This window comes from Astyanax mexicanus, chromosome 12, assembly GCF_023375975.1.
Source record: "Astyanax mexicanus isolate ESR-SI-001 chromosome 12, AstMex3_surface, whole genome shotgun sequence".
Lineage (NCBI taxonomy): Eukaryota > Metazoa > Chordata > Actinopteri > Characiformes > Acestrorhamphidae > Astyanax > Astyanax mexicanus.
Window position 1 is genome coordinate 22185282 of NC_064419.1, and position 21481 is coordinate 22206762.

The 21481-nt window shown below is 38.8% G+C and overlaps 1 protein-coding gene across 1 annotated transcript in view; it reads left to right on the forward strand.

Annotated features, from left to right (window-relative positions):
• The first annotated feature begins 10853 nt into the window (after nucleotides 1–10853).
• The window catches only part of adgra2 (adhesion G protein-coupled receptor A2), a 114727-nt gene continuing 104099 nt past the window's right edge, over nucleotides 10854–21481 (forward strand). Inside the window, exon 1 of the mRNA XM_049485745.1 lies at nucleotides 10854–11669. Within this exon, the coding sequence (XP_049341702.1) occupies nucleotides 11446–11669 (224 nt within the window). The 5' untranslated portion in view covers nucleotides 10854–11445. The remainder of the gene's footprint in view (nucleotides 11670–21481) is intronic.

Here is a 21481-nt window from a genome sequence, read left to right on the forward strand (position 1 = left end):
CTGGAGACAGTGACCTCAGCACTCTCAGCACTAATGGGGGATGATGTCACTCCACGCAGGCCGTCACTCCAAAACCACAAGGGTTTATCAGCCCAAGAGTTTTTATAAACAGACCCTGTATCAGACTTGTTTATCCAAACAACGTCAGTTCAATTGTAGGGGATTAAATAGATACCAGATAGCCATAACATTAAAACCAGTGAAAGGTTAAGTGTATAATGTCAACTCCTTGGTTACTTTGGAACATAGTGAGAAATGAAACAGTGAGTATCAAAAAATTACTACATAATTGGAACACACAAACTGTACTTTGTAAAACTTTCTTGATGAATGAACCAATAGAAATTTCCAAAATTACCTGAAATAAACTATTATTACATTGACTTCCATTGTAAAGTTGCTCTCTAAACTACTAGTACATCTCAACAAAATAGAATATTATTGAAAAGTTACATTATTTCAGTAATTCAGTTCAAAATGTAAAACTCATATATTATATAGATGTATTACATACAGAGTGATATATTTTGCGCATTTATATATTTTATTCTTGATGATTATGGCTTACATGATCTGAATATATTATAGGAGCAACTGGTACTTTTGGCAGTGTGGGCAGTGTGCTAAGTCCTGCTGGAAAATAAAATCTGCATCTCCAGAAAAGTTGTCAGCAGAGGGAAACATGAAGTGCTGTAAGATTTTCTGGAAAAACAAAACTGCACTGACTTTAGACTTAATATAACACAGTGGATCAACACCAGCAGATGACATGACTCTCCAAAGTTACCATCACTGATCATCAGTAAATTTTTTATATTTTATTTAGAAATCAAGGGACCAGAGTCTGGAGGAAGAGTAGAGAGGCACACAGTCCAAGCTGCTTAAAGTCTAGTGTGAAATTTCCACAATCAGTGATGGTTTGGGGAGATGTCATCTGCTGGTGTTGATCCACTGTGTTCTATCAAGTCCAAAGTCTGTTCAGTGTTTTCCCACAAAATCTTAGCTCTGATTACCTGTACTGTATTGAACAGTCAAAGCTTAAATACGTCTCATTTTAGTGCATTTTTTTTTTAGACTTGACTTGATTATGCATTATGCCCAATCAAGTTGTGTTCCTAGAGACTACTATCTGCAGGTGGCTTTCTCAACATTCTGAATTCATTTTGTAATCACCTACATCGCAGGCTAAGACAGTTGTGCTTAGCTTTAAGAAAATTTCATTTACACTTTTTTACACTCCTAAAGTTTGTCATTAGCTGCGTTCCGATGCTTAGGCTTAGCTTATTTAATAAGGCTTCAGAAAGGTCCTGCCTCTTTTAGCTGTGACAAAACTCTTCTTCTTGTTCTTTATTCCTTCACAGATATTCTTTGGAGGTTTTTTTTTTCAAAATTTCCGAGGTGCTGTTTTTCCACTCTTCTCTTTGTTCTTGCACAGAGAATTGTGGGTAACCAAACAGTACATAAGTTTCGTTGTCAAAATAATAATAATAATAAAAAAAAATTGGAACAGACTTCTGTGATGCAGTGGCAGAAAATTGCAGCTGAAACCTAGGCTTTGTGATAAAGGTAAGATTTTACAGCACCTGACTGGGGAGATCCCAGCATGCTCGATGATTGGCCTGTTTTGTTGGTTTTGAGTTATTTAGGGGGTTTTATATGTACCTTTTTTAATGGGTTTAGAATATGTTTTGAACCTGGCAGAGCATTATTCACCCTCTCAAATTTTGGGGTGGGTGGTGGATAAGGGTCTCCACCAGTGAAGCTGCTATTTTAGAGCAGAGTAACAGTGCAGTAACAGTACAGTGGCTTGGGTGGTGCCATAAAAAAAAAAAACACATAAAAATCAGTCATCCAATTCTAATCATCATTATAATTATTAACAATGTCTAAAATCTCTTAATCCTCCTTAATTTTTGAAAGCTGTTACTGTTATGTAAGGATGTAGGCTTACACAGATGTGGTCGGTAGCGCACTTTATCACTTCTTGTTACACAAACTGTCCATGTGTCCTCATCTTCACATGTACCGTGTACAGTACAGTAAAGGTCATGTGAACCACACTAGCCACTGTTTTTTTTTTTTTTTTTTTTGGAATGAATGATTGTAGACTTTATTTGTAGAATCTTATTGCAAAGTGAACATCTGCTCTGTTCCTGATCAGAAACTTTTTTTTGTCTTTCTTGGCTCACAATGAAGCTTAGTTCATTCTTTTCCTGTCTTATTCTGTCCATCTTTCTCTCTCTCTCTTTCTCTGCCTTCTCCTTCTTTCCTTTTTCTCTCTCTCTCTCTCCTCTTTTCCTCCGTGTTCCCTCCCTCTCTAGTCCACCTGGAATGGACTCCAGATGTGGAACTGGAGTGAGGGAGAGATTGCTTGCACAGCGATACGAGAGAGAGGGAGAGAGAGAGAGAGAGAGAGAGGGAGAGAATGTTGGAACGACATAAAAGTTTGTCTGGATGCCATTAAGTACAATTTGATGTAATGTGCAGCTTGGGACGTGACATTTTAAAAGGAAACTGTTCGCCAGATGAGGAAGGTCTGGGGGTCTTTATTTGAACACGCGCGGGATAAAGCCCCCTCTGTCCCGGCCGTGAAGCTGCCCCTCAGCCGCCTTTTTCCTCCAGCAATCTCCGCTGTTTTTCCTCCGGAGCTCCGCACGAACAGTATCGGCTGCAGCCACAATAACAAACCGCCAGAGCAGCGCACAAACCCGCCCTTTGTACCCAACACACCGGCGCCCCCGCCGAGCCTCTCCATCCGTTTTCTCCCTCTTTTTTTAATATTTGTAAAAAGTGGTTTCAGGGTTTCAGTCTTTTTTTCCATCTTCCTCCATCTTTCTCCACTTCTCGTGTATCAAAAGGGGGTCGTTTTCAAGCCCTTTCAAATAAAAACTGCGGGTTTGAAATAAAACAGTTCTGGCATTCGCTCTCCAGAGACCAGTGTGGACAGGAGAAGGTGGACTTCTGAGTAGCTTAGCAAGAAAAAAGTAAGAATATCATTCCATTGTGAGTGTGTAAGTGTGTATAAGTGTGTGTGTGTTGGGAGTTTGACAGTATATCGTAGGGTATCAGCCCATAAACACCCCTGACTCGCTCTTGTGAACGTTTGTGCTGAGTTAACGTTTCTGTCCGTCACCGAAGCCGGATTTTTTAGCTGAAGCCAAACAGAAAGTCATTGTTCTCGCGCCTGAGAGGAAATCTTTGTTAGCTTTCAGTGCCGTTTTTAGAATTACACTCTTTCAAAGCTTCACAGTCACTCAGAATGATTCGTTTTCTGAGTCTGTGCCATTTTCTGTTTTTTTATTTTATTTTTTTTACCTCAGTCTGTGTGAAAGCTAGCGTAGCCTGCGTTTAGCTGGTCCCCGCTGCAAATGACTGTTCCGCTCAAAGTAGTCCCTTTTAATTGGGGCCTAAAGGTTGAAATACCAGTGTAATTGCCGGCTTGAGAGCTTATTTGTGGAGCAATTTACATTGGCTTGTTGGTTTTCTGTGAAACAAAGCAACACTTCATCAACTTTTACCTCAGTGTTTCCACCATGCTAACATTACAGGCTAGCTGTGACTTAAGCTGGTTGTCCTGTTTGTTTGGAGCAAAACAAATCTGAAATGGTTACCTTTTCATAGTCTCAAATAAAGGACACTACATACACTGCAAAAAAAACAAAACAAAATCCTAACAAGCAACATTATCTCATTTCAACACAATAATCTTATATTTTCTTCTTTTAATAAGATTTTTGATCTTACTACATCAATGGTTTGTAAGTGTAACATTATTGTGCTTATTTTTGGAATAATGATCTTAATTAGTCTTACTTAGAATGTTCACCTTATGTCAAGTGGGACATATTATAGCTACTTTTACGCAAGTTAGAATAGGTGTATACAAAACATGTTTTTGTAGTTCTTCGCACAAAATTCCTGCTAAAAAACAGCTAAAGACCAGCTAATCCACCAGAAAACACTATGTTGGTAGACTAGCTTGTTAACTAGCGCTTGGCCAGCATAGGGTATGTTTTTTTTCTAGATGAACAGCTGTATTTGTTTAGCAGGGATCAGTTTTACAAAAGAAGATCTCATTAGCTCTATTTTTGCCCGTTTTAGTTCCTTTTAGAATGAGCCATTTATGGGCTCTTGCCTAGTTCACATTACCATTCTGAAGTGACTCAAATCAGTTTTTTTTTTTTTTTGCCCATTGTAGCTAAGATATAATTTATTTATGGAAAACGTGCCAAGTCTGATTTTTTCAAATCAGATTTGAGTCACTTTCATATGTGGTCCTAAATCGGATATGTATCCAATCCATGGACATGAATGTGAACGGTCAAATTGGAATTTATGCGTCGCTACATGTTTCTCTCACATACCCACACATTTCTTGATGCAGATGTGAAGCTATAGCTGCAAAAACAGCAAAAGCAAGTCTCCTGGCCTTTTTTCACCTCTACCTGATCATGTACTTCAGACCAGCTGTTTTCTCTCCACTCCAGGAAAAAAGATGCTCCAGATATGAGCTGCTAACGCATCCATTTTTCTTTATAAAGCTACAAGCTGTCTTTCAAATACGACATTTTTTGTTGTGGGTAAAGAAAGCGACGTTTATACACGCATCAGTTACACACAGATACAGGTCACTCACATTTGTGAATGTGAACCGTCAAGATAGCCTAAATCCAATCTGAGCAAAAATTTTTTTGATTTTTACAGATTTGAGCAATGTGGCTTGTAATGTGAACGTAGCCTCTGTCACTTTTATGCAAATAAGCTGTTGCTGGCCAAGGTATATATATGGTTTGGATTACCATATGTTAGTGTTAGCTTGTATTGAATGGCAAAGCACAAACAAGCTAGTTCATGCTTAACTGCCATAGAAGCACAAAACTTATTATTTGCAAGGACTTACTTCTCTCTTATCTGTTGACTTGTGACAAACCCACCTTGACTGGCTACAGATTCTTCCCTCAGACGAAGTGCGCTTTCAGTCCTGCCAACGCCACAATAAGGGAGCCACCCAAGTGGCTCATAGAAGCATAGGAATCCTGACACCAAAGTCTTATCTGATTCACAGAAAACTGATGGATGGACTGGTACATCAGCAAATGTTATAGCTAGTTCAGCAAATCTGTCCATCAGTGCCTGTTCAGTGAAATCTGTGTGTGTGCAAATCGTCCACAGCTGATTCTTAATTACATTCTTCATGCTTGATGCAGAGGACATGAGAAACAGGCAGATGAGAGGCCTATATCTGCCTATATCTATCCTCCTTATCTGTTCGCTACGTGTATTAGATTTCTCCTTATTGGTTCTCAGCCTTCATGCACAAATGATACATGTTGGAGCCAAGGCTTAATTTAGTCCTGGATGGACTGGTCGCACGCGAGGATCCGAGGAAGCACTGAGAGCAGCCATGGGATGACCAGCTGGGTCATAGTGCCTGGACTTTATGTTTAACCAGAAGATTATGACCTGCATTGGACAGAACTCACATTTTTTGAAGTTTCAGTAAAATTAGATCAGCAGTTTAAAAATGTGTATGGTATATTACCATACATGCCTTCAGAAATGACTGTCACACATATGTAGAGTGCAGTACACACAAGAACAGTAGGGGCAGTGCAGGCAGTTAGCTGCATCAAAATGATGCACTGTTTTGAAGTATGGCTACCAGCGTCTGCATGATGTGTCCTTGCAACTGTGGCTTGTAGAAGCCCATAGTTTGTGTATTAAAAGTGGAATATTTTTTTATTTCCCCTAAAAATTAGTTTGCAAAACATTATTCTGTCATTTTCTAATATTCCTGTTACTTATGAAGGTTTTTAGCATATAATTAGCAAAAACATGAAATATAGCTAAATGGTGACTATCCTAATAGCACGAGGACACTGAGCACATTGTAGTGATTTTCTCAGTATTTAAAAAATAAACAAATAAGATACAGAAATAAATTTGGGGAACAGAAATTAGTGTTGCGATTGACCTCCACAGTTATAGTTAGAATGAGGGAACTTAGTTTGGGTCTTCCCATGTTCTTCAGAAGAACCAGCTGATGTAACTTCCTGTTGTCGATGTGACTTGTAGAAAGTTCTAGATGTTTTAAATGGGGTAATATTTTCCAATAACAGGAATGAGTGAATCCCAGGAACACAACTAAAATGTGTATTCTAACTTAAATATTATGGATTTATTATGAAAAAAATATTTTAAAAGCATCAATGGGATTAGGAGTCACACAACAATGCAAAAAAGATTGCATCTCTAAAGGATTTTCAGTGTTGTAAATAGTTTTTATTTATGTTTTTAATTACATATTTTACTTTTGCCATTAGGTCAATGTACAAGACACTATGCTAACAATAAAATGCATTTTAAAGTTATTATGTGTGCATATTTCTACATAGAATTTCCAGAGGACAGAAATGGCACCAATTTAATGGAATGGATATTTTTGTCATTTTCCTTAAAAAGGTATATTTTTGCTTTCTTCTTGAATCTGGCATCTTACATCAAAATGTTTTAGGCTATTAATCTGTTTAGATAAAATGTCTAAATAATCATATAACTGATTTGGAATCACATTGCCCATCACTTATTGGTATTTACTGCCTGATCAGTCTTTGTAATAAACTCGCACAAGTTTATCAGTCACTACCTGTGTTAGTTAGATAGCATAATTAGCTGCAGTTGACCTGCAATAGGTTTTCTCTTTCTGTTGCACAAATACACAAAAACTCAGTTCTCTTCCAAGCGCAGATATGCTGAGAAAGTTAATTTGAGCTGCCTGTCCAAACAAAGCCTCAGAAACTGCTGGCAAGCTTCTTACCAAAAAATATAAACCATTAAAATGTCATTCACTGTTGGTCAATAGTTTACACACAGAGAAAAGAGCCACCATGCTGCACATTCAGTCAGGATGAGGAGGTGACAGTGCATGAAAGTATCTGTTATCATACCAAAAGCGAGTCTTCCAAGCGATTTGCTGAGGTGCACAACTAGGCATCGCTTCATGTCAGCAGTCTGTTAGCTAGGTGCTTACGCTGTTTGATAAATGTGGTGGTTTAGCTCCACACACATTTTGCACATGTTCATTTGACTCATGACTGAATAGTTGCTGAAAGATCTGGGCAAGCTTTGCAAAATAAGAACCGTTATGAATGAAAAGGCACCAAAATGTGCACAGTTGGGTTACGCTTATTCAGTATCACACACTTTCCTGCCATTAATCAAGAAGTGTTCAGAAATGTCCCAAGTGTTAAATTAACACCTTTGCTGTTTATTTAAATCCAGCTGGACACAGACAAACACTGTAGGTGTTAAAGCAACAGTGGGGATTTTGCTGAATCAAATGTTTTATATAAAGAAAGTGTTTTTTAAGCACTCTAAAGAGTTCTGAAGGTTATTTTAAACTGTGCAGAATACTCACTAATGTTTAGTGCTTAAGAGGCTATACTGTAGTCTTGGGGAGGTGCAAGCTGATTGCATTAAGATAAACACATAGATGTGGTGATTCAGGTAATTATGTTTAGTTTTCTGCTTAAAATACTGTAGGCCCACTGTATGAAGGGGCAGTACGTAAGGGCTGAAGAAGAAAACCACAGACTTAAGACTATGGTTGAATTAACATTTACAGTGTTGAACACATTATACCTACACAGCTGTGTCTAGTTTTGTACAGTGGTGCGGGGGTATGGGGGGGGGGGGGGGGGGGTCACTGTACCTTATTAACCTGTATAATTATATTGTATAATTTCTGTTTTGAACTATTTTACATTAAATAAAGTAGGTAGCACCAAGCCAAATTTTAGACACTCTTAAAGAATCTGAATAAACTTCATAATAAGAATCTGAATAAAATCTGAATAAAGTCTTCTTTAGACATAACGTGTATTAAGGTATCAGACCTATCATAATCATTCACTCCTTATAAGCTCCTCTTAGAACCGAACTGATCTTGTCAAGATGTACATTTGAAAATGGCTGATGCTAAATTTTGGGGTGAAGACATAGACATGGTTTTGTCAGATTCATTTTCTGTACTTTCTAATTACTTCTCTTTTTGCAATGAAACAGGAGTCTTGATTTGTCTTTCTGAAAGTTTTTTGTTCTTCCAAACCTTAACTTTAGTCTTTTAGTGTGTCTGAAAATTGACATGGTTCTACTTTTCCTGACTGTAGAAACTATTAGAAACTATAACTGGAGACTTCTTCACACTGCAGTTTAGTGAGCAGACTAAAGAACTAAAGCAAACACAGTTCTATCGTCATCAGCTACGTGGGCGGAGTCTCTCTATAGTTCTCTATAGAGCTGCTTTGCCGGGAGTTTTGACAAATTCTAGCTCTGCCAGAATTAGACTTCCCTCCCACCAGCAGAATGAGTATAAAAGGTTTATAAGTAAGTGTTAATCTACTGTTACAGTAAATAAATGAATTCCCAGTCTAAGCTTTTGTGTCCATACTGCTGTCTGACACGCTTGCATGCCAAGGGGAGTCGGACTGCAGTACAACACCAATTCTCCTTTATGCTAGTTTGTTTAAAGTTTGCTTCAACTTCATGTAATTAGTCAGAAAGTCTGAACCATCTGGAAAAGTGTTTTTACACTGTAGACCAACTGGACCATGGTTCAGTAGATCCGGACCGAGACCATCTCCTATGATTGGACAAATTCTGGTTCTTTTTTCTGGACGGTGGTTCACGACCCCTTTTTAGAATCTCTCTCTATGATTAATAGAGTATCCATCCATCCATTCTGTTCCTTTGGTTCATACCCAGATTGATAAGTTTGGAAGCCCGTACCAAACAAGGTAGGTGTAAACAAACGTGTCAAATCCAACTACATCCAACTACAATCAGGTTCACTCTATCTGGATGGAGTGATTCAGATAATTGAGTGGAAATTTGAAGTAAGTAGAAGTAAAAAGTTGACCGAAAAAGAATTACCCCAGTAAAGTATATATATATATATATATATATATATATATATATATATATATATATATATATATATATATATACTTTACTGGGGTAATTCTTTTTAGTATATATATATATATATATATATATATATATATAGCCAACATTTTTACTTAAGCAAGGTAAGTATTTGTACTTCAGTACTTGTGGGAATGTACCTTGTCCCTCGATGGCATAGTAATGCACTAATTTTGGGTTATTACACCTTTGCAATACCTTATTTTCATGTATTAATGTATTTATTTAATATTTTAATATTTAATATAATATTACATGGCATATTTAGGTCCAATACAATAAGCTGTACAAGGGAGTCTTAACTAAAAATATGTACACTTTAATATTGTGTTGGACCGCCTTTAGCTTTAATTGCAGTACACATTCACTGTGGCATTGTTTCAATAAGCACCTGCAATGTCACAAGATTTATTTTAATCCAGTGTTGCATTAGTTTTTCACCACGATCTTGCAGCATTGATGATGGTAGAGTCTGACCGCTGCACAAAGCCCTCTCCAGCACATCCCAAATATTCTCATAAATAGATGATGAATACTTTCTTCAGTAAAGTACAGATAGCCAACATTTCTACTTAAGTAAGGAAACAAAGTATTTGTACTTTATTACTTGACACCTCTTAATGTAAAGGCACAGTAACCCTCTATGGTGCAATTAGACCACTTTTGTTAGACTGATCATGATAAAACTGTGGTTTTCATCTCTGGCCCTGGTGCACAAAAAAATTCTTTAATTTTCACAAAAATCGACAGTGCACCTTATGTATGAATTTTACCAGTCAGGTTGTTATGAGCAGTAAAGCTACCCGGCTGAAGGACAGCGTTATACAAGAGTTTCTCCAGAACCGAGGCTGGAGCAGTCTTAGAATTAAACGCTAACCACATCGCTAGCTCTTTCGCCGTTCAGAAAGGTGAGTTTAACAGAGTGTAGACTGCGTGTTTAGCATGTTAAAACAAGCTACATGGGATGAACCGCTAGCTGATAGCACCCTGTGTTACCGGAACACTCAGGGTTCCTCCGTGTAGCACTATCTAGCTGCATTTACTAGTGCTAACCGTGGATAGCGCTGCTATCTGGGCTGTTGAAAAAATTAGTATTTTTTTTTTTTAGGAATTACAGTTCTGTTTACTTTGGCACTTCCCCCAGCTTCCCTATTAGAAGGGAAACATGGCAACACTCTTTGGCGCCCTTACCCTTATCACTCCTAGTTTGATGTCAGCAGCACAAGGCATTTGTGAGCTGATGCTTTGGAACCGAGTCGCTGCACTTTCCTCCGAGCATGCTGTGATGCTACTCTGCAATGCTACTTGGCAATGATGCATCAGCAGCAGTTGGAAAAGAGGCGGTGGCTGATTTCACATGTATCGGAGGAGGCATGTGCTAGTCTTCACCCTCCTGGTGTTAAGGAATCACTAGTGATAGGAGGAGTACTAATGAGTGGGTTGGGTGATTGGTCTTGTAAATTGGGGAGAAAATGGGAAAAGATATATGTATGAAAATAGATCAGAAAATAGATGTACATTGATAGTGCGCTTTACAATACGGTGTCACCTATAGTCCGTAATGTGCAGTATTTTCTATATCCACAGGAACTCAATATACCCCAAGCTCCCAAAAATATAATTAATGCCATAGCAGGCTAAGTTGATTTGACTTCGGTTTTTCATTCAACGGTGCAATCATCATTCCAGCGCTGCACGTGCTGTTTTTAACACTTGTAGGTGTTAATTAAACACTTGGTGACTTCGCCGCGCGCTCCACCCCAAAGCCCTTCAAACCGTGATCCTGCGGGGTGAAGCGCGCTAGGACCCAGCGGGCGGGGGCGCGCGCGCTTCAAGCCACCCGACTAGAGGCTGTTCGTGACAGGGAGGCGGAGGAGAGCGGAAGGAGCGCTGCTGCTGCTGCTGCTGCGGGGAGTGAGGAGTGAGGAGCACGGAGGAGTCTCCAGAAGAGCCCAGCGCAGAGAGAGAGCTGCTGCTGCTGCCGCCGCTGCAACAGCTACAGTTACTGTCTGTAACACTTAGTTACACTCAGCTCTAGCGGACGGAGCGCGCGAGGGCAAAGCTGAGGGTTTCTCACTTACTCTGAACTTTTCTGCTCACTTTTAAAGCGCGTCAGGAGTTTTTAAACTCGGGTAATTCTCGGCTGCGGATTGGCTGAGAGGGAAAACGCACGGAAATGCACTTTTTCACGATTTGGGGAGTTTAAACGTGTGTACAGCTCGAGCTCGAGCTCGTGGACGTGGTGGACGTTGTGGAGCGGGACAGTCAGTGATGGAGAGGCACGCGAAGTGAACCCCTGAAGATTGGAGACATTATTATTATTAATATCAATTTTAACCGCTGAAGTTGTTATTATAAAGTCTGCGCGGGCTCCACGATAGCTCCGCTGCGCTCCGTGCTTGCGCCCTGATGTCATGGGGTGATCGGACGGACCGGCTGCGTCTCGCGCTCTAAAGGTTTGTGATGCCGTCCCGGGCCCGCGTGCTCCTCGCGCTGCTCCCCGCGCTGCTCCTCGCGCTCGCGCTCGTGCCGCTGGCCCGCGCGTGCCAGGGCTTGACTGCCAGCGGCTGCAACTGCGCGGATGAGCGCGCGAAGGGCTCCGGGAGCCGCAGGAGAGTGAGCTGCACCGGGAGGGAACTGACTGAGCCGCCCGGAGCGAGCGCGCTGCCCAACAAGACCTCCAGCTTGTGAGTCCCACCCTCTCTCTACTCTGAGACTGTAGACTGAGACAGTGATGGTGATGATGATAATGATAATTGATGATAAGGATGATGATTGATGATGACGGGAAAGTTGAGAATGGGTGTTTGTGTTTGTGTCATAAAAAAGTTTGGACACACATTAAATTTAGTGTTTTTTCATTATTTCAAAATACGAACGTCATCCAAATATGTATTTATTTAGTAAACAGCTTAATGAGGCACCTGGAATGGCTTTCAGTTAACAGCTGTGCTGAACTTTTCAAGAGTTACTTGAATTTTTGTCCCTCTTCATGTGTTTGACAGCATTAGTTGGGAACTAAGTAAAAGAAACGTTACTTGAAGTGTAGTCGCAAAGACCATCAAATGGTCTTATGATGAAACTGGCTCTCATCAGGACTGCCCTAGGAAAGGAAGACCATAAGTCACCTCTGTTGCCCAGCACCCCAGATATGATTCACTTAAATGCTTTAGAGAGTATTTTGGTTTGTTTAACACTTAAGTTACTATATGATTCCTTATGAGTTCTTTCATAGTCTGGATGACTTTAGTGTTAATTTACAAAAAAACACATTGAATGAGAAGGTGTGTCCAAACCTTTGACTGGTTTTGTATGCATACACATTTGAGTGTGTATGTATGTGTGTGTGTGGGCTCTAAATATACCTATACATAAGCATATGCATTTGTGTGGGTTTGTAGATAGACTATGTTGTGTGAATATGTTGTGTATGTTATGTGTGTGTCCTAATAGGATCAAGTGTGCGAAACACATGAAACTGTCATCAGTGTTTATATGTGTGTGGGGAGTAGTTGTTAAAATATACCTATACGTTCACATATGCATTTGTGTGAGTGTGTAGGCTATGTTGTATGTGTGTTGTGTAAATGTGTATGTGGCTGTCATCAGTGTGTGTGTGTGTGTGTGTGTGTGATTCTTTGTAGGGACACAGTGTCCACAGAATGATAAACACTGCTACTCATGAATGCTTGACATAAATAAATAAACTGATTGAATAATTAGGGACAATTATGTGACGCATGTCCGGCTGCATTTCTTTTTAGTTAAAAACGCAGGTTTTACTGCATTCAATTGTGGCAGATATATAGTAAAATTCTGATATATATACGCACATTACACACATTTGACAAAGCAGTTAACTGTTTTTCTGCCTCTTTAAAGTGTAAAAATATGTCACATGTGGTGCAAGCCATAATATCAGTTTATTGTAAAAAGACATACATGTATGTGGCAGAAATATCAATTGCTAATACAGTCTGCTTAAGTAAAATGATGTTTTAAATTTTTACAGGAATAATAAGTCTGTTAAAAAGACGAGAGTGTTAGTAAGGTCAACATAATGAATGATCAACCGACCTTATTTCCAAATCTCCAGCTCACCCTTAAATTATTGGATGGAGCACCAATTATTCCAGAGAACACAGTTCCACTGCTTCACAGTGGTCCCAATGCTAAGAGTCTTTATAACCCTTTAGTCCACACCTGGCATTAGACATGGTGCCAATATTTTCATGCTCCTGCTCCAAAAAGCATATTCTTTTGGACGTTCTTACCAACAGGGTGCCCAACAAAGCAAACTGTGTGAGTGTTCTAATAGTAACCAACCTTTTTGCACATCTGTGTGAGCATTAAGTGCAACTTAGAAAGGGGGGTCCACAAACATTTGGACATGCATTTCAAAGTTTAAATACTTTAAGTGAATAAAGAAAAGTCGATTGATATCTGCTGATACTGAGAGGCTAAAACAATTGTCATCTATTGAAAACCACTATCTTCTTTCCATTATAGTTCTATAATGACCTGGAAGCATTATCTGTATCCCTCCGTCTCTCTGTGTTCGAGCTGCATCTCCAGCATAATGTTTTACCTGAGACGAAATGACACTGCTCATACTGATAGATGGTTTATGAGGCTGTGGATCATCATGTATTAATAGAACTTTGCTCTAGTATTTTCAGCAGGCTATGTCAAGATGTGTGGATTCTCCAGTCCACTCCAGTCCCCGGACTGAATTTCAGCCAGCTGTACATTTTTGGGGGCTTGGCTTGCCTGGCGTGGACATTTGTTCAACAGCACGTGTACTAGGCATTTAACCCCTTAGACTTTGTGCATGCTAATACAGTATGTGTTGGTGAATGCCTCAGAATATGGTTACAATTATCCTACAATTATGTCTGAGATGTTGCTTAATAATAGCTTGGAGAAATGGCTATTATATTAAACAAACATTTTTGTTCTATTCATGGCAGAGATACTTGCAAGATGTTATAAGGTAAAATAGTGCTTCTAGAAAACTTACACTGACATGTGAAAAGTCAAGTAACAGCAACTATATATGTGTCCCATTAGAGTCTTCTGCGATGAATTTGATTCTGCATGTGATTTCGGATAGAGTCACTTGATTGTTTGCATGGACAATTATATCCATGCACTGCTGGTCACAATCATTACCACACACTGCGCTGTCCACTGTGGGTGATAATGCCTCTATAACGTATTACTGGTACACATCAAACACGTGTCTCTGTGGATCGAGGAATGCTAAATTACCACACAACTTTAAAATTGGAATGTCTCATTTATCCAGCCTTGCTTGATTCTGGCCACCTTGCTCACTAGATAACACCTCACAGCCTATACAGGTGGACATTTTCTGTGGTATCTCACCATGATCAAACAATTGTCCTTTCGAATACACTGTCTTCAAAACAAAGGGTTCTTTAAGTGATGTCATTGAAAAACAAATTGTGAAATTGTAAAAGAGATGTGTGTGAAGAATCTTTAAATTAAATGTCATGTTTTTTTTTGTTTTGTTTTTTTTTACCAATTATAGGTTCTTTATAGTTCTTTTGACAACTTTTATAAAACAGACCTTTTTGGAATTTTCGGGAATTCTACTGCAGAGTTTGATTCTGTTTTCCTATTCCCAACTAATACAGAGGTTCTGATTGGCTGATTGGTTCAGTTGCAGTGCTTGATTCTCTTGTTCCACCACCAGCTGAAGTAGAGCTTCTGATATAAACAAATGATTTTAACCTTAGATTTAAGGGGTTAATCACCTAGAGTTGGTTGTTTCAACATAGATTAAGCCTAGTTTTGGAATAAAAATGCAATAGCAAATGTTTTCCACCATTATAATGATTCATACATGTTGCATATAGTTGATTAAGCAGCATCCACCCAAAGACTTCTATTTTAAGTTGTTAGTCATGTTTAGTATTCCTTACTGTGTTCAGAATAACGTATCAAAATGTCTGTCTATAGTAACTGACTGTTAACTAAAGATATACTAAAGATAAGACATGTTAAATAAAACCTGGAATGTTTCTTTAAAACACGATTTAGTCTTAATCAAGGTTAAATCTGGATCAGGGAAACTGTGTGTGTGTATATGGCGAGTGGCTGTAGATCGTAGTGCAGCAGGCCTATAGCACAGCCCCTTTGTCACAGCCCTGTCATTTTCCATCTGTCTTTCAGTCTGAAAGGAAAGGAAACGTGCCCCTGGTCTGCTCCCTCCCACCCCCAAAACCCACCCCCAACACACAGACACACACACACACACTCATACACACACACACACACTCCGCCCTCTCTGCGATCTTCAGCTGACTTGGCCCTACTAAAGGGGATAAACAGAAACACATTTTCGGCTCTTTTTAGCTTCTCTCTCTATCTTTCTTGCTTATTTACTTACTCGCTCCCTTTCTTTCTTCCCTGCGTTCTGTATATGCCTCTCTCTCTCATTCCTGTTTTCTGATTCTGTATTTCGCTTTTCATTTCTTTCTCATTTTATGTCATATAGTGTTTCCCCCCCACTTTAATGACTGCCTTCTCTTTCCTCTCCTCATAATGCTGCAGTCTCTCAGGCCCATCTCCAGTGCCCTCAGTTCAGGAAGGAAGTTTGACCAGACTCCAAGCCTGATACGCCATATTGTTTCTGTCCTGGATAAATAGGAGCCTGCGTGGATTATGAATGAAGCTCAGGCTCCTCAGGTTGCTTACACAACGTCCATAACGGCCCAACTAGCCTACGCACGCAATTCCAGTAAGATGAGGGAGGTCTGTGAAATACTAAAAATATTTGGTTTGGTTCAGATTCGCATTCTCGTCTGCTTTTGACATTTAGGTCTTTTTTTGTTGTTGTTATTTCAACATTCGGGGCGAAACTGAGCAAAAAGACCTTTCGGTCGTGGTTTGGTTCTCGCTGACAGACCGCAGTTCCACTGAATACACATAAAAGACTCAAAAGGACAGAAAGTGGACTGAAAATACCTAAATAAGTAAGACTAGCTTTAGAGATTGTGGTGATAATTCATTAAAGTAGAAGTGTTAATAAAGATACTGAAGCAAAAATATCAGAAATTTAAGTTACATTAAAGGAGCTCTAGAACTGGAAACTGTATTTGAACCTCAAATACCTCTTAGAAAATTCATCAGAACCATGACAACTGAAAAACTGATTCTAAAAACCTAAAACAGTTGACAAAGTGTTGCGTAACAGTTTGGGGATTTTGAAAATGGATGGTTTTCCAGCTCTGTTTTGGTTGGGCTGGATTTGACGGTAAAGAAGGCTGGGGAAGCAAGCAGACATCTGTGCTAGTCTAAAAGCTAACGCAATTAAAACATCCTCAGTTAACAGCCTTATTTGTTTCCAAAATATAAAATCTGTTTCCTTAAACACAAACTGAATTACCTTAGCTTAGTTTAAGTAATTATAACTATATGTGTAGTTTTCTAGACATAATAGAACGTTTTAGTAAGGTTACAGAAAATCCCAAGATGTTGGCTCAACCTCAATTTTACGTCTCCAGACACTGTTTAGGAACAGTCTTATACCGTTGATTTGTCTAGTTTCCTTTTTTATTTACTTTTATTAAGTTATGTAAATGTTTCATGCAACGTAACCTCAAGCTTGTTTGCAACTTTAAAATAACATTCCCAGAACAATTTTATAATGTTATATAATTGTTGGGGGAACATTTTATCTTATCTTAAATTTGTGGAAACTTTGAATAAAATCGTGATAAGTTTTTGAACTGTTCCATTTATGTTAGAATGGGAATGTGTTTTATTAACATTAAAGGAACTTGAACAGAGTCTTATAACATTTTTAAAATGTTTCACTAACTTTGTTGTTGTTCTTAAGAAAGCCAAGCTCCAGATGGGTGATTGGCTCCTAGCATAAAAGCTAACCCCGCTACAGCTAACTAGTCTTTAACTGGTTAACCACACACTGAGACACTAAGAAGACATAGCTGTAGGATAATTACAAAAAACACTATTACACTATTACATTGTCCTTAATTCTTACTGTATTAACAACTAAGCTAGACTAGGCTATACTCCGTAGCTCCTGTGGACTGTCACATTGCTGTAAATTAATCAACATAAGCAGATCTCAGAATAATACCCACCATAAAAAATCCATCAAAAAAAGAAAAACATTTAATTCAAGGTAAAATAAAAGGTAAATGTAAATGTTACTTACTTACTATACACCAGAAAACAGCTTTAAATAATAAATAAAGGCACTCTTAACCACTGTTTAATGCTTCACATACAGAAAGAGGGTCCTGTGTGTTGAGGTGCTGCTAAGCTGCCTGTTTGTTTACATTGACTGTTTTTAGCTGAAATTAGCTTGCAATAGCTAACATGCGCTAACAGTAAAAATTAAGCAACAGTTTAAGCATTCATAAAATGCTGGCAGTATTCTCAGAAAATAAACACAAAGTTAAAATGTTTCTGAATATCTAAGATAAGTTACGTAACTGATTAACATTCAGAAAGAGGGTCCTGTGATGCTAAGCTTCCTATTTTTTTATATTGACTGTTAGCTGAAATTAGTTTCCGGTGGCTAACATGCTCTCACAATAGAAAATGAGCAACAGTTATTAAAAAAAATTAATAAAATATTGTCATTATTCTAAGAAAATAAACACAAAGTTAAAATGTTTCTGATTATTTAAGATAAGTTACAAAACTGATTAATTACCCATGGCTTGTTAGCTAGTTAGCTAGCTATTTTTTTTTTGTTTCTCTGAAAAGAAACTATTAAACTGTAAGTTTCATTACAGGAAAGAAGGTAGGCTACTCAAGTCAGCTACTGTACTGAACAAAAGAGAATGGATGTATTAAACATTAAAAAAACAAATTCTTCATGTGTTTGACATTAACACCCAGCACCGCTTTCGAAACTTCCCCCCCTGTCCCCGGTCCTCCGTCTTCCCACAATGCCCTCGTGCTCCCCTCCCTAGCAAGGCGTCATAAAAAGGAAAACACTGAAAATGGTGAAGAAGCAGAGGGACTGAGGGGGGAGCTAACAGGCCCGTTCCCTGGAGGAGGAGGCCGAGGGCAGCCCGTTTATAGAGCGTGGTGGTTCTGCTTAATAAGCGGCCACATCTGCTCGGCACATTGGGCCGTGGAAAGCGAGAGGAAGTGGATTAAAGCAGAAAGGGAAGGGGGCTGAGGCGAGCCTGGGTGGCAGCAGACGACGGAGGCGCTAGGAGACGAGCTTGGCGCGGGCAGCCGCACCTCTTAATGCCGTTTATTTGTTTTCCGAGCATGTGCTGAGCACACCGTGTGACACGTTTACGACGTTTGCACGGGTTATGGGATAAACAGTTCCAGCCTCCAGCCCCCTGCCGAGGCCGGAGGAGAAAAGTTACCGAAAATGGTGTACTAATACTGATGTGATGGCTGTTGAAGGCAGGACTATATAAGCTACCATGGCCAAAAAAGATATGATATATATCTGGTATACTGTGTGCTACCTCATATTAATCCTATAATTCCTTACGTAAAAGTTAGGATACCCAGAAGGCACTGTATACTTTCTTTCTGATGTTATGTTATGTTATGTTATGTTATACAACAGAATTGTTTTCTATAGTGAAGGTTAGCAACTAAAAAAGCAAACCAGTGTATCATTAGTGTATACTGTCACTAGTAAACTAATATGTTTTCCATGGGACAGCAAATGCCATTGATATAATTGATTTTCTGAATCTATTTCAGCTCGCGTGTTTTTACAACTCTGGAAAAAATAAGAGACCTCTTAAAAATGATGAGTTTCTTTGATTTTACCAAATTGAAAACCTCTGGAATAAAATCAAGAGGAAGATGGATGATCACAAGTCATCAAACCAAACTGAACTGCTTGAATTTTTGCACCAGGAGTGGCATAAAGTTATCCAAAAACAATGTGTAAGACTAGTGGAGGAGAACATGCCAAGATGCATAAAAAGTGTGATTGAAAACCAGTGTTATTATACCAAATATTGACTGATTGATCTCTTAAAGCTTCATCAATATAACCTTGTTTTCTTTGTATTATTTAAGGTCTGAATGCTCTGCTCTGCAGTTTGTTATTTCAGCTACTTCTCATTTTCTGCAAATAAATTCTCTAAATAACAATATTTTTATTTGGAATTTGGGAGAAATGTCGTCTGTAGTTTATACAATAAAACAACAACATTCATTTTACGCAAACATTTACCTATACATATCAAAATCAGAGAAACTGATTCAGTAACTGGTGGTCTCTTTTTTTTCAGAGCTGTACACTTTGGCTAGATTTTGTTTATAATTCCTTAACATTCACTATGTGCTATGTGTGGACAGTGCAGTGAGTGGTAATGATTGTGACCGACAGTGGCTGGCTAGAATTGTCCATGCAAACAAACGAAAGGACTCTGGCAGAAATTACACTCACATTTACTGCAGGAGACCCCACATACAGATCCTGCAGGTCAGTGCAGTGTTTATAAGCTTTCATTGGATGTGGCGAACAAATGTTATGGGACACAATACTATTTTGTCCCATTATTTTTGGCACATTTAGCAAAGGTACCTGATCACCATTAGTGATCAGAATCAGTGCCATAACATTTATTCATCCCCAGTGTGAACAGATGAGATCTGACCACATCAAGGACTACATGGTTCCAATACTACTACTTGTGGTAGCCTACTGTGAACATGGTTTCTCACGTGTTTAGGCAATGCATTATATCAGAATGTGTTCACACTGGCTTTGTAAGCAGTCAATTGAAATATGAAAACGTCTATGTCGATACACAGTGTAAACAGATTTAAAGTGCTCCCTACTTTCCGAAGAACCGGATGAATAATATCCGACCATTCCAAACAAGGAAGCTGAATCAAGGCCATACAAAAAATTTAGATGCTGTTTGCTAGGGCTGGCCCGAATAGCGTTTTTTGAGCTCCGGATATTCGGCACTGATTCGAAGCGAATATTCGAATATTCGTTTTAAAAAAAAGAGGTAAAAAAAATAAATAAAAAAAAGCAAATCACGGCCCCTTTAATCCACTGAAAAATTTTCAATTTGCTCTGACCGACGAGACATATTCACCCCGGATTTTTGGTGTTTTTATCCCCGATATTTTTGTGTTTTCACCCCATATTTTTTCTGTGTTTTTAGCCCAGATTTCTTTGTGTTTTCATCCAGGAATTTCTGGTGCCCCACACCACGGCTTATCCGCTGCGTAAGCAGGCTAGGAGGCTGCTGCACGGTTTCTCCGCTGCGCAAGCCAGCCCAGTACATTGCTGTTTGTGTTTTCACACTTAGGCTATTTGCTTAAAAAAACAAACAAAAAAAACGTTTGTTCAGGAAGTATTTTATATTCTTAAACATTGTTAATTATATTAGAGGACAGTCATTGTAAACTGTACTTGGTCTATTTCGGTTAAAGGATTGTGCAGGGCATATTACTGATTTTGTATTTTTGCACTTGGGCTATAAGCTCAATATTAAATATTTCGTTTGTTTAGAAATTATTTTATATTTTTAAACCATGTTAAATTATATTAGAGTAGAGGAAAGTCATTGTTAATGACGTTATTGTACTTGGTCTATTTCGGTTTAAGCATTGTGCAGGGCATAGCCGTATTACTGATTTTGTATTTTTGCACTTGGGCTATAAGCTCAATATTAAATATTTCGTTTGCTTAGAAATTATTTTATATTTTTAAACCATTTTAAATTATATTAGATAAGAGGAAATTCGTTCAGACATCATTTTTGTAGGCCAGGCTTTTGTAACCGATTTAGCCCCTACTGTTGCCACATTACCCCTTACGTTTTATTATATAAATCAGTTTCGAAGAGCCTGCATTTTTTTTTTATCATGTATAATAGAGGTCTGCGCGAGACTGATTTTTAAACCCACTCTTCCACGCTCCCGCGTTTCTGTCTCGTTACCGCTCCGCAAAAAAATTGCTTCTTTTAATCCCGCGCCCGCCCGCCACATACACATTTCTGCCGCTCCCGCCCCACGTTCCTAATATAAATTAAATAAACTACATTTAATGCTTCAAATTTACTTATATATTTATTAAAACAGCAGCGCTGAAAAGTGCGGTCCCGTTCCTTACCCCAGTCCAAACACCATCGGTGTGTGCGTGTGTGTGTCGGTCCATCCTGCGCGTTGAGAGTTTTCTTTAGGTTTTTTTTTTTTTTTACAATTATTACAGTTTTCTTAACTATTTATTAATTTGCTCCCGCATCGTCTGGATTAAACTCCCGCTCCAGCCAATAACAGTTCAGTTCTGTCCCGCGCGCAAGATATTCTGACGGGACCCGCGAAAACAGAAGTGGTTAGAGTGAGGTGGAACTCTGGAAAGGAGAAAAAAAAAGAATATCCGAATACCAAAATTAAAAACCGAATACCTACTCAACGAACGAATATCCGAATACCCGAATATTCGGGTCCAGCCCTACTGTTTGCATGCAGAGTGTAATGGGACTGTTCCACTTTT